The sequence below is a fragment of the Polypterus senegalus genome, chromosome 4 (genome assembly GCF_016835505.1).
Source record: "Polypterus senegalus isolate Bchr_013 chromosome 4, ASM1683550v1, whole genome shotgun sequence".
In the NCBI taxonomy this organism is placed as follows: domain Eukaryota; kingdom Metazoa; phylum Chordata; class Cladistia; order Polypteriformes; family Polypteridae; genus Polypterus; species Polypterus senegalus.
The window spans coordinates 203,255,585-203,271,115 of record NC_053157.1 but is presented as its reverse complement, the minus strand read 5'-3'; the positions used below and the strand labels follow the sequence as shown (position 1 = coordinate 203,271,115).

General features: G+C 39.1%; 1 protein-coding gene across 1 annotated transcript in view; it reads right to left on the bottom strand.

The window, feature by feature from the left end:
- Nucleotides 1-15,531, bottom strand: part of fam113 (family with sequence similarity 113) — a 105,886-nt gene that overhangs the window by 65,021 nt on the left and 25,334 nt on the right. The window contains exons 3-4 of the mRNA XM_039752917.1: nt 14,050-14,140; nt 8,766-8,845 (exon numbers count right to left, since the gene is read on the bottom strand). Coding sequence (XP_039608851.1) covers nt 8,766-8,845; nt 14,050-14,122 — 153 coding nt within the window. The 5' untranslated portion in view covers nt 14,123-14,140. The remainder of the gene's footprint in view (nt 1-8,765; nt 8,846-14,049; nt 14,141-15,531) is intronic.

Genomic DNA, 15,531 nt, shown 5'->3' with positions numbered 1-15,531 from the left:
TTTTCACCTTAAGGCTATCATACATTTACTGTGATACTTTTGCCTACCAAGAAGTGGAGTTTTGATAAGCAGATATATTGATGTAGCAATTCAAAATGAGCAATGAATGCTGCAGCATTTTGCAATGTGATACATGCAACAGATTGCATTAGATAGTTTAGTTTCAGAAATTTTCAGTAATGACTGCTCTAGCTTGAAAACCACCAGGTGAAGCCATGAAAGACTAGAATTAGGGATGTCGTGACACCAATACCAGTGAAATTATACTGTACTAGATACCAAAGCAAAAACAAATTCCAGCCAACATTTAATTGAAAATTTCTTCACTATACTTGACAAATATTTTGGTATTTTACCTGTAACAGGTCAATTTTAAAACACTAGCATATCTACCATAGAAAGTGATAATCGGTTGTTACGGTATAGCTATTTGTAGCCTTAGCTTTGTTTCTAAGCAGCTACCGAGAAAATAGGCACACTCAACCTGAGTGAGGAGGAAGGGTGTTGAATCATGCATCTGCAGCACGTATACCTGATTCATGCTGCATTGCAAGAATCAGACAAACATCCGGTTAGTCGAATTTGACTGCCAGTTAACCTGGACAGGTTGAAGGAAGAAAAAAATAAATAAATAAAAAAAAGTTTGAGGGAGAAGAGGCAACGAGTGGTGCATTACCTAGTTAAAGGAGCTTTACATATTTGGTAAAGTCCTGAGAAAAAGTTTAAAAATCAGTTCAGATGTGCCACAGACCACCTGGTGGAGGAAGCACAGCGTCACTATGCGCTTCCAGAAAGGGGGAATGAGAATGTATCAATGGAAATTGGGGGCCACAATCCCCCTTAAAATATACAACTGGGGAATGAACACTCAAGGTCATCTTTTGACAGGGTTGGTCGGGTATCTCGTTAACCACACAGTGTTCACCGTTAAACCACCTGCAATATACTCTAAACTAAATAGCTTTTTGTTTGCTTTTTCCCTGAACTTAAATAAATGGGAGAAAGAAGGGCATTTGTTCATGTATATAGTTTCTTCTTCCTTGCGTGTTGCTTTTAGAGGAAGAGAACTTACTTTTGTGTAAATTACCTTATTTTTGGTAGGCACAGGAAGAAGGGGATAAGACTTGGTAAATAATTGCCATTATTTTTACCATGTGCATGTCATTAAAACCGTTTTATTTAATAACACTTCATTATTTTGGTTTAGGAATTTTGCACTTGCAGATTTTTGTTTGAAGCACACTTTCTAAATTTGTGTCTGTCTCTTGCGTGTCAGTATGTTTGGTCCATATACAAGAGTTCAAAGGGTAGCATGGTGCCAAATACCAGTACACAGGGAAACATTATATAAATCAAATAGATCCCCAGCTATCAAGTCAACCGGTAGTGGCATTCATAAATAGAAAAATACAACGCAGGGCTCCAATTTTATTTATGAAAGACATTCTCCTATACACAGACACAGCAGTCAGATTTAAAGAGGATTAAAAACTTAAGAGTAATATTTAACAGATGCGTTGAAATCAAGATACCTTCCGCTTCAATTGTCCAAACCCAAATATTCATGGAGCAAAAGTGACTCAAGGACTGAGGATCATCCCAAGGACACTGAAGGATTGTATTACAACATGGAAGACAAGCTTGAGCATCAACATGGGTGCCTGGGGCACGTCAGTGTCTCGGATCTCGCAAAGCACACATGGATGGTGGATGATCAGGGTGGTGAAACGAAGAGAGGAACGGAGGCTTACGAGTGACAGAAGCACAACCAGAAGGATGAAACGGAGTAGCACTTTATTGCTTGCCAATTTTAACGTCCACATAGAAAAGCACCATTTTTTATTTAGTAATACAATTTTGGAGAATTCAGCTGAATGTTTACACATTAAATATTTGTTTTTGGGGTGAAGCACAATGCACACTGAGCTACAGAATGAGAAAATAAGCAATAAAGACTAAAAAAACTTGAAGTTCCTTGTGCAACTGAGTACATCGAAGGACAATGGAAAACCTAGAAAAGCAAGGCAACACATTAGCTTGGGTGTGTGGCTGAGTGGTGTGCATGCATGGACAAAACAAAAGTAGCTGCAAGTGTACAGCTCCACAAAAGACCCGAGTGTGGCCAAGTGACTGCTTATGCAATAATCCCCCGCCCAACATTCCATTCTTTGGTCTCCTTGAACCACCAAGACATAATACAGTACAGTCTCACTTACCCGACTTTCTGCCGGCCTGTTTATATCGGATAAGCAAGACTCTACTGTTGGATAAAATGCCAAAATGTTGGATAATGGCAGGTGTTAAGAAAAAGCCTATTAAAATGTCAAAGTACAGTATTTTATAATTTTACACATTACGAACCCAATAATTATGTTTTACTTAAAGTTCAGTCCTGTGATTTAAAAGACTTTTGATCGAAGTCTGCTTTACTGACGAGTGCCGTTTCTTCGCTGTCAAGTCTCGCCATCTTTGCAGCATCATTATGTTGATTCCTGTACCTTCTTGTTACTCAATGTAATTGCAGTTTCTAGAGCCTGAACTCTGTCACTCATATAGTCAACATCTGTACGAGCATATACTGTTTACTACAGCATTGTGACTGTGTGTGTGTTTGTGCTGTGATGTGTGAGTCCCTGTCCTGCACCTGAAAACACGATGTGGAGTCTCAGTACTTTAGCAACACCAGTTTTATTAAGCTTGAAACAGCAACAGCACGGTTATTTATTGTAGCCGGATCTACCATTCTCCTATAAACAGACAGCAGTCTGGCAGGGTTTGGGGAAAGTAATACTGTGCCTTGCGCATTTATAATGTTCCTTGTATCACCCATCGACGGCAGGCGCTTACAGCATGTCCGTGATCTTTTCGGATTCGCTTTTATGGCGAACTGCTACAGCGCTGGGACGCTCTTCCGCGTGTTGTCCCGTTGGGTGGAATCCCACAAGAGTTTAGAAACTCACTCACACCAGCCATGATTCTTTTCAAAGCTAAAGTGCAGGTTAATTTGCTTTATGTATTTTTACTATTATATTAATCGTTTTTATACAAATAGTTTTGGGTTATGGAACGAATCATCATAGTTCCCATTATTTCTTATTGGGAAATTCGCATTGATATACTGTACGAGTGCTTTGGATTGCGAGCACATTTCCAGAATGAATTATGCTAGCAAACCGAGGTTCCAGTGTAATTAGCTGCGGTAGAGTTGGGAGCAACAAAAAACAGACTATGCTCACAACTTGCAGTTCATTTCATGTGTGTTCCGTATCTATAACGATCTATGTAAACACATCGTTAACAGAAATATTTTTCAAGTTTTAGTAATAATTGACAAAATGTAGACATGAAGTGTATGTGTGAAACCTGAAGTCCAAATATCAAATAAACACTTTTACAAAAGGTATAAATATAATAAAAGGGGGATGTACACAGTTGTAGTTAACAACAGAGGGATACAATTCATGAGCCAGAGAAAGAAGTTATGGGAAAGAGTATTGGAAGCTAGATTAAGAAGAAAGGTGATGATTGGCAAGCAGCAGTTTGGTTTCATGCCAGGAAAGGAGCACCACAGATGCAAGGTTTGCTAGGAGGGTGTTGATAGAGAAGTATAGAGAAGACCTGAAGGAGTTGCATTGTGTCTTTGTGGACCTGGAGAAAGCATGATGATAGGGTGCCTAGAGAGTTGTGCTATTGTATGAGGAAGTCAGGAGTGGCAGAGAAGTATGCAAGATTGGCACAGGAGATGTCCAAGGGAGGTGTGGCAGTGGTGAGGTCTGCGGTAGGAATGACAGATGTATACAAGGTAGGTGGGATTACATCAGGCACTGGTCCGGAGGCCTCTCTTATTTGCAATGGTGATGGACAGTTTGACAGACGAGATTAGACAAGAGTCCCTGTGGACTATGTTTGTGTATGATATTGTGATCTGTAGTGAGAGTAGGGAGAAGGTAAAAACCCCAGAGAGATGGAGATATGCTTTAGAGAAGAGAGGAATGAAGGTCAGTAGGAGCAAGATAGAATACATGTGTGAATGAGGGGGAGGTCAGAGGAATGGTGAGGATTCAAAGAGTAGAGTTGGCAAAGGTGGAGGAGTTTAAATACATGGTATCTATACTAATAAAAGGCAAAGCCCTCACTGACTCACTCACTCATCACTAATTCTCCAACTTCCCGTGTAGGTAGAAGGCTGAAATTTGGCAGGCTTATTCCTTACAGCTTACCTACAAATGTTAAGTCATTTCGAAATTCTACACGTAACAGTCATAACCGTCGACAACGTCTGCCATGTTGAACTTTATTTATGGCCCTATCTTCACGGAATTTGGTGGGCGACTTCCCTGCGCTAACCGAAACGGATGTACGTACTTATTTCGGCGGTATGACGCCACTGTCAGCCGCCATATTAAACTTTAATGGTCTTTGTTACTTATGGGCCCATCTTCAAGAAATTTGGTATGCGGGTTCTCATCGCTAACTGAATCATACATATATACATCCCTAGCTTGCAGCTCGGTCACCGTGTGAGGCGGTGTTGGGTCCCCCATCCCAACGCCTCCCACGTTGTTAGCTGCCTGCCTATATAAGGCCGTCTGTTGCTCCGGTCTCTACATTCTCTTCCTTGCTTCGCCACAGGATTCACGTCTCCCTGCTGATAACTATAGCCTTTTTATTTAATCCACAACTTCTGTGCGGTTTTATTGTTCGTTTATTATGATTATATAGTTATTGTATAGGTATTTTAGACTTGGTTTACATTGTTCAGGTACCCATTTCCTTTATCGTTTCAACCGTACCCCCATTAACATGTCTATCGAGGAGATCACCATTGATCAAAGAACTGTCACTTACCGAGTGGTTTCCATGCCCGGAGATACCACCTACCTTTTCCATTCTCTTTGTTACATATTGCATGGCCATATCAGGCTCACTCTTGATATCCGGAGGAGCATTGTGTCTTATGTATTGAATGACTGGGACAGGTTCAAGGTGTGGATTGACGGTGGTACAGGAGATAATTATACTATACTGGAGCACTATAAGAGTGAAATCCTTAAGCCCTTCACCTATGGTTCTGCATGCGAGTTGATGGCTGCCGCTGAATTGATGAGTTGTCGCTTTCAAGTGTACCGAAATGGCCAAATATTTTACACCTTTCGACAACCGCCAATGCCTCTTAAACATCTTAGATTGACAGGTGAGGATTTCAGTAGTGGACACTTTGTTTATGAATGTTTAAGCTCTCAAAAGCTAGATGTGAAGTTATTGATGAAACCGGTTGCATGCTTACGCTTGACAGATGCCGAATATCACTTCAACACAAGTCCTACAAATATTGTCGTAATTGAAACAAACCATGAAACTCAAACCGATTATGACAGCAGCAATCCAAGCTGTGATATTTCAGACAAGATTACTTTTCACATGGCCAACTGTACGTTGCATGCTCAAGAGTAAGCTCAGCGCACAGCTTGGTTATATTACAACCAGAGGGCCGAACTGACAACGTGGTATACAAAGAGATCCTTAAATATTTATTGGTATATTTTCCCTCAGTTTAAAAAGGTTTAGTTTTCTTCTTAAAAAAATTTTTACGGCAGTACTTCGCCGCTGCGAAGCGCGGGTATTTTGCTAGTCAACAATAGAGAGTAAAAGGAAACATAGAATAGACGTGAAGAAGAAAGTGCAAGCAGGGTGGAGATGTGTGTCAGGAGTGATTTGTGACAGACGGGTATCAGCAAGAGTGAAAGGGAAGGTCTACAAGATGGCTGCAAGACCAGCTATGTTATATGGCCTGGAGACAGTGGCACGGACCAAAAAAAACAGGAGACAAAGCTGGAGGTGGTGAAGTTATAGATGTTAAGATTTGCATTGGGTGTGACAAGGATGGACAGCATTAGAAATTAATACATTATAGGGTCAGATCAGGTTAGTTGGTTTGGAGACCAAGTCATAGGGAGACAAGATTGCATTTGTTTGGACATGTGCAGAGAAGAAATGCTAGATATATTGGAAAAAGGAAGGATGGAACTGCTATGCAAGAGGGAAAAAGCAAGGCCTAAGAGGAGGTTTATGGATTTGATGAGAGAGAGGATATGCAGGTGGTGGGTGTAACAGAATAAAATGGAGACCAGGAAGATATGGAAACGGATGATCCGCTGTGCTGACCCCTAACAAGGGGTGGGGTTAAGAGAAAAAAAAAAAAAAACACTGTAGGTAAGAATTACAAGAAAGAGAAAAAAAACAGTACAGTAAGCAATGGTTTTAACATGCTTCAACTGAGGTGTTTATATTCTGTACTTCATAAAGTTTTATCCCAATTAATTATAGAAAGCAGTTAGAACACCAGTTGCTGCTATTGATGGTTTGGGGATAGTGGTCTGATTTATTATTTTATAGCAACATTAATAAAAGTGTACATCTAATTAACTAAAATATATTGCAAGAAATTGGTTCAAACACCATGCCACTCTTGAAGTTTAGTCGTTGTAGTGATAAAAGAAAATGCACCAATACAACAACATATTGCATTCAGGTACTACGAAGGTTGATCAATACATTGTATGTATGAAATACAACAAAATGTAAACTGGTTACACAGCAAATGTTATGGACGTTGAAGACAAATTTTCATTGCTGTTGCATTCAAATTCTAAATTGTGTCTATGTGAAGTTTACATGTTCACGACAAGTCTAAGTAGGTTTAACTAGCATATGTGCTAACAGTTACAAGTTCAAACCTTCAGCATATTGTTATAGTAAATGCCTTTTTTTTAAAAAAAAAAAAAAAACTTTCAAACTTGTGTGACTGAATAAGGGAGCGGGCATGCTGGGATAAGTCTGTCCAGCAATATAGTGGAACTTGCATTCCACTTCATACTGCTGGGATATTTCTTTTTTTGAACCGTTCATCTGCTATTTAAGACTAGCACTTGGATGAACATTTAGGTTTAAATACAAAAAAAACAAAAAAAAAACACCACACCCACTCTTCATCCAAAGTAAAAAGCCATCACACACACACACACAGGGAGGCAGTAGAAACTCTATAGGATTTGAACTACACACTACAATGTTGCTGGATGCATTCACTGAGAATTTAAAAAAAATGAAAAATACACTTAGATTTCGAAAGTGAAACATTTCCATAAGCCTAAAAAATTTAAACACATTATTAAATTGAGAGTCAAATATTAGATTCCCCTAACTGAAAAAAAACTGTAGGAAAAAAACCCTTAGTTGTACATATCAATTCAGTAGTGACTTGTCAGAATATGAGAAATCTAAACAAAGCAGAGTGTCATTATAAATAATGCTGCACATCGTCTCTCTGATACATGAACACGGAGTACTTTCAGCCATGAATTATTCAGCAGAAGGGCATCAAGAAATGCTACTGGGCTCATTTATACTAACAGCAACACATTTGCATAATGCCTCACAGACAATGCCTAGTCAGAACTTTAATGTTCATGTCTTATTCTAGTCATTCTGGTGTGTGTTCAGACCAAAGTGTGGGTGCATGTTTAATCCACTATTTATGCATTTATTTATTTATTTATTTAAAGACCTCCAATAAAAGGCAAACTTTCCCTCCTGGGGACAAGTTCTATCTAAAATGAATAGCTATTACAAAAGAAGTGTTGAATGAAGACAAGAGTTAAACACGCACCAACATTTTAAATTACAGCATACAGTGAACTGTCAGACACCACACAATTCTGTGGGTATAGCCTAACACAGCAGCACAGGACAAATGCAGAAAATGAATTGGTATTTCTGTCCTGGTCCATCCCAGGACACCACTTATTGATATAAATGCACACTGCAGTCAATTTAGACTTCATTATTTTAACCATCAGATCTTTGGGAAGTAGGAGAGAAACCAAGTTAGCTGGAGGAAGTTAGATGGTGGCCTAAATACTAAAGCAGTACAGCAGCACAAAACTGTACAGTAGACATCAGCCAGGTCAAACAATCTTTACCATAATTTTAAATCCCTCTGCTATCAAAAAATATACCCCTACCCCTATTTCGGGCTTCAAGGTAATGGGTAGCTTATGTAAAACAAATTCAAATCGGTCTAGTGATAGAATTAGAATTAACTAGAAATGAACTTGGGCGGCTGCTGGTTCGCAGTTAGGAGACCCGAGTTTGCATGTTCTCCCCATGTCTGCATGGGTTTCCTCCCACAGTCCAAAGACATGCAGGTTAGGTGGATTGGCAATTTTAAATTGGCCCTAATGTGTGCTTGGTGTGTGTGTGTGTGTGTGTCCTGCGGTGGGTTGGCACCCTGCCCGGGATTGGTTCCTGCCTTGTGCCCCGTGTTGGCTGGGATTGGCTCCAGCAGACCCCCCCTGACCCCGTTTTCGGATTCAGCGGGTTGGAAAATGGATGGATGGATGGATGGATGGATGGAAGGAAGGAAGGAAGGAAATGAACTTTCACCAACATGAACAATTGATGTATTGGATTGAATACATTTGATAGAGCAACTCTGCAAGAAGCGGCACACATCGTCACAGAATGATAGGACAAGTTAGTGTTTTCTAGCAGTTAGTTAAACTTGAAATGTCCATTCTTTTGTTTTTAAGAGGGGTAAAACAAGGGAATTTAAAGTCTATAATACCGTTTTAGGAGACACATTAGGACCAAGCACTTCAACTAGTCACTACTACTTTAATACCAATTTCACTTAATGTTTCCATTTAAAAATTTTTCAAAACATTTATAAAAAAAAAAAAAAAAGGAGCTTTCAGAAAACTCACCTTTTCTTTGAGCTGAGACTGTGTAAGATAACGGTCCTTCTGTAACAGCAACACTAGATCTTTATAAACCGAGCGTTGAACTAAAGATAGAAAAAGGAGGTTGGGGAGAAATCAAAACAATGAGCGTTAGACATTCTACATCCAAACAACATTCAATATGTGTTACTTTAACATGAGAGTCCTTGCAAGAAGAAATTTTAAAAATGTATGATCCTGCAATATTAAATGAATAGTGATTATGAAACTAATTTGTTCACATTCATTTAACCATTTTGAGAGGCAGGTTAGGAAGACTGTAGGGGCTGAGAACACCCACTCATTACATAAATGCAATATTTAAATGAGCATTACGTCAGATGTCAACAGCTCACCTTAGCTGTAACAAAAAAATAAATAAAATTATGCTCGTACAAGGAAGGTTTGGAGCATTTACCCAGAGATTTAAAAAACCACCACACACACAACACACCTTGCACTCACCCTTGCTAAATTGGGTGAAGCAAAGGTGAAGAAAAATCCACAGCAAAGGTTTAGGGGGGGAAAAAAAATCCTGACCAATGAACAATAATTTTCAGTTTGAAACCTGATCACATTTACAAAATTACTGCTCCAAAAACCAGACAATTTTTGAACGTTTGTGTGTTGGGGATATGGGTCCAGCTTCCTGGAAAGCCAGCAGAAGGATTAGTTTTAAATGCTCCTTTCGACAAACCTTCCCGTTTCATGATCTCAAAACTAGTCTGCGGCCAACTTGGATAAAAACCCCAGGCTTTATTTGATCATTAGTTGTAGCGGTGGGTTCTATATGCAGGAGACAAGACAATCAATGAATGTTCATTGGGAAGTACATGAGGAATAAGAAACACAAGTGTTTTGAACCTTGCAAATAGAGGGGGGTCTTATTTCTGATGTCTCATGTTCTACACCAAAAAAAAAAGATGCGACCGAGTCTGAACTTGCAGTACTTGTTAACCTATTCAAACTTCGTACAGTGACAGCTCAGTCAGGCTGCATGTAAGCTTCAGATATCACAAAGAGAAGGGGCTCCTTGTGCATAACACACACTAAAACATGGCTTACAGACAAAAACATATGTATGAATAAAAATCCAGATGCATACTCCAACTTCCACGTTCTTCCACTACATAAATCCCAGTGAGCGTGAAATGTATTACATGTGCCTGCCGCCCCACCTCCTCCCAGAATTACACCTCTGACTATACAAATAAATATAAATTGCCCTCAAGTTCATTGTTCTGTGAAAAGACAATGGAAAAGCACGGGGGGTTGGGGAAAAAAAAAAAAAAAAAGGTTTCAGCAAATACCAAGTGGAGACAAGGAAAAACGTACACGTTGATCAAGTGACAGTGTTGGAGAAACCTGAAAGTTCAACTTTCAAAGTCATAGTGTCCGAAATAAAGTGGTCAGATATCAGTGTTGGCGTGAAAAGGCAAGTCATAGCCAACAGTTCGAGTGTGATAAGGGAGTGTATTAGGGTAGAGAGAAAAGACAAAATGGGGACATAGTGGAATAAAATTTAAAAAACCCACAAAAGGTTGAAATTTCCACTTTAATTTCATAGTTTATTTTGTCATTAAAGTAGATCATAAACTTCATCTTAAAATCGTTTAATTCGCTAGTTTCTCAACAAACATTGTAACTAAAGTAGAATATAAAGCATTTAACGTGCTACATGTTCTTCTATGCACTCTGTGCGTGTGAATCACTACATACTTCAATGGGCTCTCTTATTCCGACAGGACACCGAATACATTACATTCATGATCTTACAGTTCTTTGAGCAATTTAAACACTAAGATGTATACTTGATATTTTCAGGATGAAAGGAATTAAAGTATTAGACATGTGGGCACAGCGGCAGCGACGGGCTGGTGCCCCGTTCAGAGATCATTTATGCCTCCCGCACGACCCTCGATGAAATTTATTGCAGCAGTACTGTCTCCTTCAAATGTACTAAAACTGAATTCCTGTCCTTTCGTTCTCCAATTAACCAATCGCCACACAATCAGCTCTTTAATAAATGTCAATCCATCTGTAAGCTTAGAACGCCGATTCTTCAAAACTTTTAAGGAACATTAAAATATCTTTGTAATTACATGTTTAAATTATTTCATCCATCTATCCATCCTGGGTGGCACCACTCCCAGCAAGCATACAGCACAAGGAAGGAACAATCCCTGAACAGGGTGTCTGTTTATATCACTACTGCTGTCCACACATTTAACAGTCATATGAAAAAGAGTTTGGGAACCCCTCTTAACTCTTTGGATTTTTGTTTATCATTGGCTGAGCTTTTAAAGTAGCAACTTCCTTTTAATATATGACATGCCTTATGGAAACCGTAGTAGTTCAGCAGGGACACTAAGTTTATTGGATTAACAGAAAATATGCATCATAAAATTAAACAGGTGCATAAATTTGGGCACCCAACAGAGAGCCTCCTTTTGCAAATATAGTAGCCTCTAGACGCCTCCTATAGCATTTGAGGAGTGTCAGGATTCTGGATGGAGGCATTTTTGACCATGCTTCCATGCAAAATCTCTTCAGTTCAGTGAAATTTGATGGCTACCAAGCATGGACAGCATGCTTCAAATCATCCCATAGCTTTTCGATGACATTCAAGTCAGGGGACTGTGACCGCCATTCCAGAACATTGTACTTCTCCCTCTGAATGAATGCCTTTGTAGATTTCAAACTGTGTTTTGGGCCATTGTCTTGCTGGAATATCCAACCCCTGCGCAACTTCAACTTTGTGACTGATGCTCGATTATCCTGAAGATTTTGTTGATATTAGGTTGAATTCATTCGACCCTCGACTTTAAGGACCCGAGTCTCCCTGAACTAGCCAAACAGCCCCAACAGCATGATGGAACCTCCACCAAATTTGACAGTAGGTAGCAGGTGTTTTTCTTGGAATGCGGTGTTCTTCCACCATGCAAAGCGCTTTTTGTTAGGACCAAATAACTCAATTTTTGTCTTATCAGTCCAAAGTACTTTGTTCCAAAATGAATCTGGACTTGTCTAAATGAGCATTTGCGTACAACAAGCGACTCTGTGGCGTGAGTGCAGAAAGGGTTTCTCTCATCACCCTGCCATACAGATGTTCTTTGTGCAAATTCTTCTGAATTGTAGAACAATGTACAAATACACCATCTGCAGCAAGATGTTCTTGCAGGTCTCTGGAGGTGATCTGTAACCATTTTCACAATCCATGTGCATATGCTGCACCTGCATTTTTCTTGGCCTGCCAGACCTGGGTTTAACAGCAACTGTGCCTGTGGCCTTCCACTTCCTGATTACATTCCTTACAGTTGAAACTGACAGTTTAGACCTCTGAGACAGCTTTCTGTAGCCTTCCCCTAAACCATGATATTGAACAGATCTTTTGAGAGTTGCTTTGAGGATCCCATGCTGTGACTCTTCAGAGTCAGAGGGAAGCACAACTTGCAACTGACCACCTCAAATACCTTTTCTCATGACTGGACACACCTGTCTATGAAGTTCAAGGCTTAACGAGCTAATCCAACCAATTTGGTGTTGCAAGTAATCAGTATTGAGCAGTTACGTGCATTTAAATCAGCAAAATTACAAGGGCAACCAAATTTTTGCACAGCCAGTTTTTCACATTTGATTTAATTTCATACAACTAAATACGGCTTCACTAAAAATGTTTGTTCGGAAAACACCCCACTACTCAGATGATCCTAGGAAATGACATACCACTTATCTTTTTTGTTGAAAGAGTAAATTATGCAGGCTGTGAGGGGTTCCCAAACTTTTTCATACGACTGTATTTAAATGAAGTTTAAAATATATATTTATAATGTAAATAATTCACTGCATATAATCTTAAAAATGATAAAGTGCTCCAACAAGATAACGTCTGGAAATTTAAATTGACTTAGAAGCCAGTGATCATCTGTAAATATGCTCTCTCTTCTATTGAATTGAATTCCTTTATTGTTATTGTATGATACAATGAGATTCAACATGCAAATCCTCCACAAATATTTTCCTATAAAAAGGTAAAACCAACAATCATGGGATAAACAATGAAAAATATACAATATGAAAGCATAAATGGCACAGATTGTGCAATATTTCAACTGTAATGCAAGTTTACAGTGACAATTGTACTTAGAAGTACAAACAATTCTTACGGAAGCACTTGAACTGATCGAATGGGTTTATACCTCTTGGGATGAAACGGTTTGAGCCATGAGGTCCCTATAGGAAAAATTCTGAAACGTTTTGGGAGAAGTTCTAATAGGCTGTGCCCACGGCTGAGGCAGCGTGTGCTAGAAGCTGTATCCCGATAATTCTCTCCGCTCTTGACACAATCTATGCTAAAGCTTTGCGATCAGCTGCGATTCCACACTCAGATACAGTGGGCTAAAATACTCGAATGGTGCACCGAGAGAAACAACGCTAAAGCAGCTATGGTATTTGGAATAGTTTGGCCAATCCGTGCACCATTATATGGTTCTCTGTCTCAAAGTTGCTCCCATTTTGTTTTGCACATTTACATATCCACTTTCAAAGAGATGGTGATCTGATGCCAGCTGTTCTGACAGGCATATCCCTCACTATGGAGATGTTGATAGTAAACAAGGATACTGAAGTCATGTACAAACTTCAACTTACTTTACTCCCAAAAATTTGCTGGTCCTGCAACTCGCACACGTCACATTAATTTCAGATAATGTGCTCAGATTGCACGTCAAAAGAGCACTGGGAATGCGTGGCACCCATGAGGCGTGGCGTGCAATTGTTCTGAACATCAAATTTAACCCGGCCTTAAGGTTCACACTGCAGTTGCAGAACTCTGGACCTAGAACTTAACGATGGTGCTTTAACAGGTTTGGATACCTGTTCTGAAGTTGTCTAAAAACTTGCTTAACCATTCAATGAAACCCCGATGTTGAGGCGTCCCATCTAAAACCCCGAAGACCAGAAAAAAGAAGAAACTAGGCCATATTTAATATTTAAAAAAAAAAAAAAATTGAGAGCTACACAAAATATATTAAGCTTGTTAAGTAACAAAGAAAAAAGGGGCCTTATAATGGTTCAGGGGCAGTGGCAGATTCTACCACTCCTCATGTCTACTGCCTGATTCAGTTCCCCTGAATAAGAATACATGTTGAATCATCAGTGCAATACCTACTCCAAAAAGCCCCTTTATTTCTAACTAACTTTGGACTTGGATCATTTCTTTCTGGGAGGATGAAAGAAAGAAAGAAAGAAAACCAAACGCCACACTCACTGGAGTCACCCAGGATAACCACAAATTTGTTATGTAGTAGTAGCTGAACTTGCTCTTTACTTATGTTCTTCATGTCTTACTCCAAATGATTCTGTAAGAAAGAAAGAAAAAAAATTTTATCATTTAGGTCACAGGTCCCTTTCCCTAAACACATACACAAAAAACACAAAAACACCCCATACATGCATTCTGGGATGAAGACATTTTTCCTCAATTTACCCCGCACCTCCACAGCTTAAAATTATAAAAATCCAACAATTCAGATATGACAAAAGTGCACTTTGCAAGTTATCTGCACACATTTCAGTCACACCATAGCAAGGTTATTATAGTTAACGAAAACCAAAATCAAAAGAAACTATTAAAAAAAATTTTCCTAAACTGAAATGAAATTAAACAAAACCGAAATGAAAAACTAAAAGAAACTATTAAAGTAGCTGGAAAGACTACCTGAAATAAAATACATTTACTAAAATATTTAGTTTTCAATCAATATTCTTGCCCTTGGCCTTTTACCCTTGTAAGTTTTAACAAAGTCATCCACCACGAGACACTCGCATATATTCATCCAGTGACTGGTGGCTGGGGACAGAGGGCGGATGTTCACACAACATTTACGGTGACAGAGCAAGCTGAATGCGGGTGCGTAAAGCATGTGAAATAGAGAGCGATTTATGTGCTGCCTTTCTTTGCACTTGTTGTATATCAAGATGACATTCAAACGGCTGAAATCGGAATGGGCTGGTCAACAAAACCTTTACCATATGGACAGAAAAATCACGAGCAAGTAACGTTTCAGTTTATTTCTCAGGTGACTGCTTTTTGTTGACAGCAATTCACCTGCCACTTCGCACAGGAGAGATCGTTTTTACATTCTCATATTCAAAAGTATATAGAGAAAGTATAGTAATCATTAAAAAATTTGACCTCAATATTTTGATGAATCTTGATGTTAGACCTTCGAGTTCAAAAATACACACAGATAATTCCAAAAAACGGTGTGTGTGTGCGCGCGTGTATAAACACGATAACTGAAAAACACAACGAGATGGATGAAATTCAACATGTGGTTATTACACCAAAATTGTAGACCTGTATTAACTTTTGGGCCGAATCCATCACCTGGAAGTGGTACTTTACTTGAACACACTTTTTTTTATTCATGCAGCTGCAGAGTCCATTTTATTCTACTTTACTTTTATAATAATTGCTCAATATATTATCAATTTGTTGTTGATGGTTCTTTAATGTACATAATATAAAAATATAATCATTGCCTTGTGGTTTACTCCTCAAATATCCATCCCCATATCAGAGTATATGAGAAAGTCTAGGGGAGACCACTCCCGATTTTTGAAAATAAAACGACACTGATTGAGAGACTGACTAGGTCAGTGGTTCTCAAACTGTGGGGCGGGCCCCCCTAGGGGTGCGAGGTAACAAAAAGGGAGGCGCGAAAATGTGAAAACAACAAGAATCAAA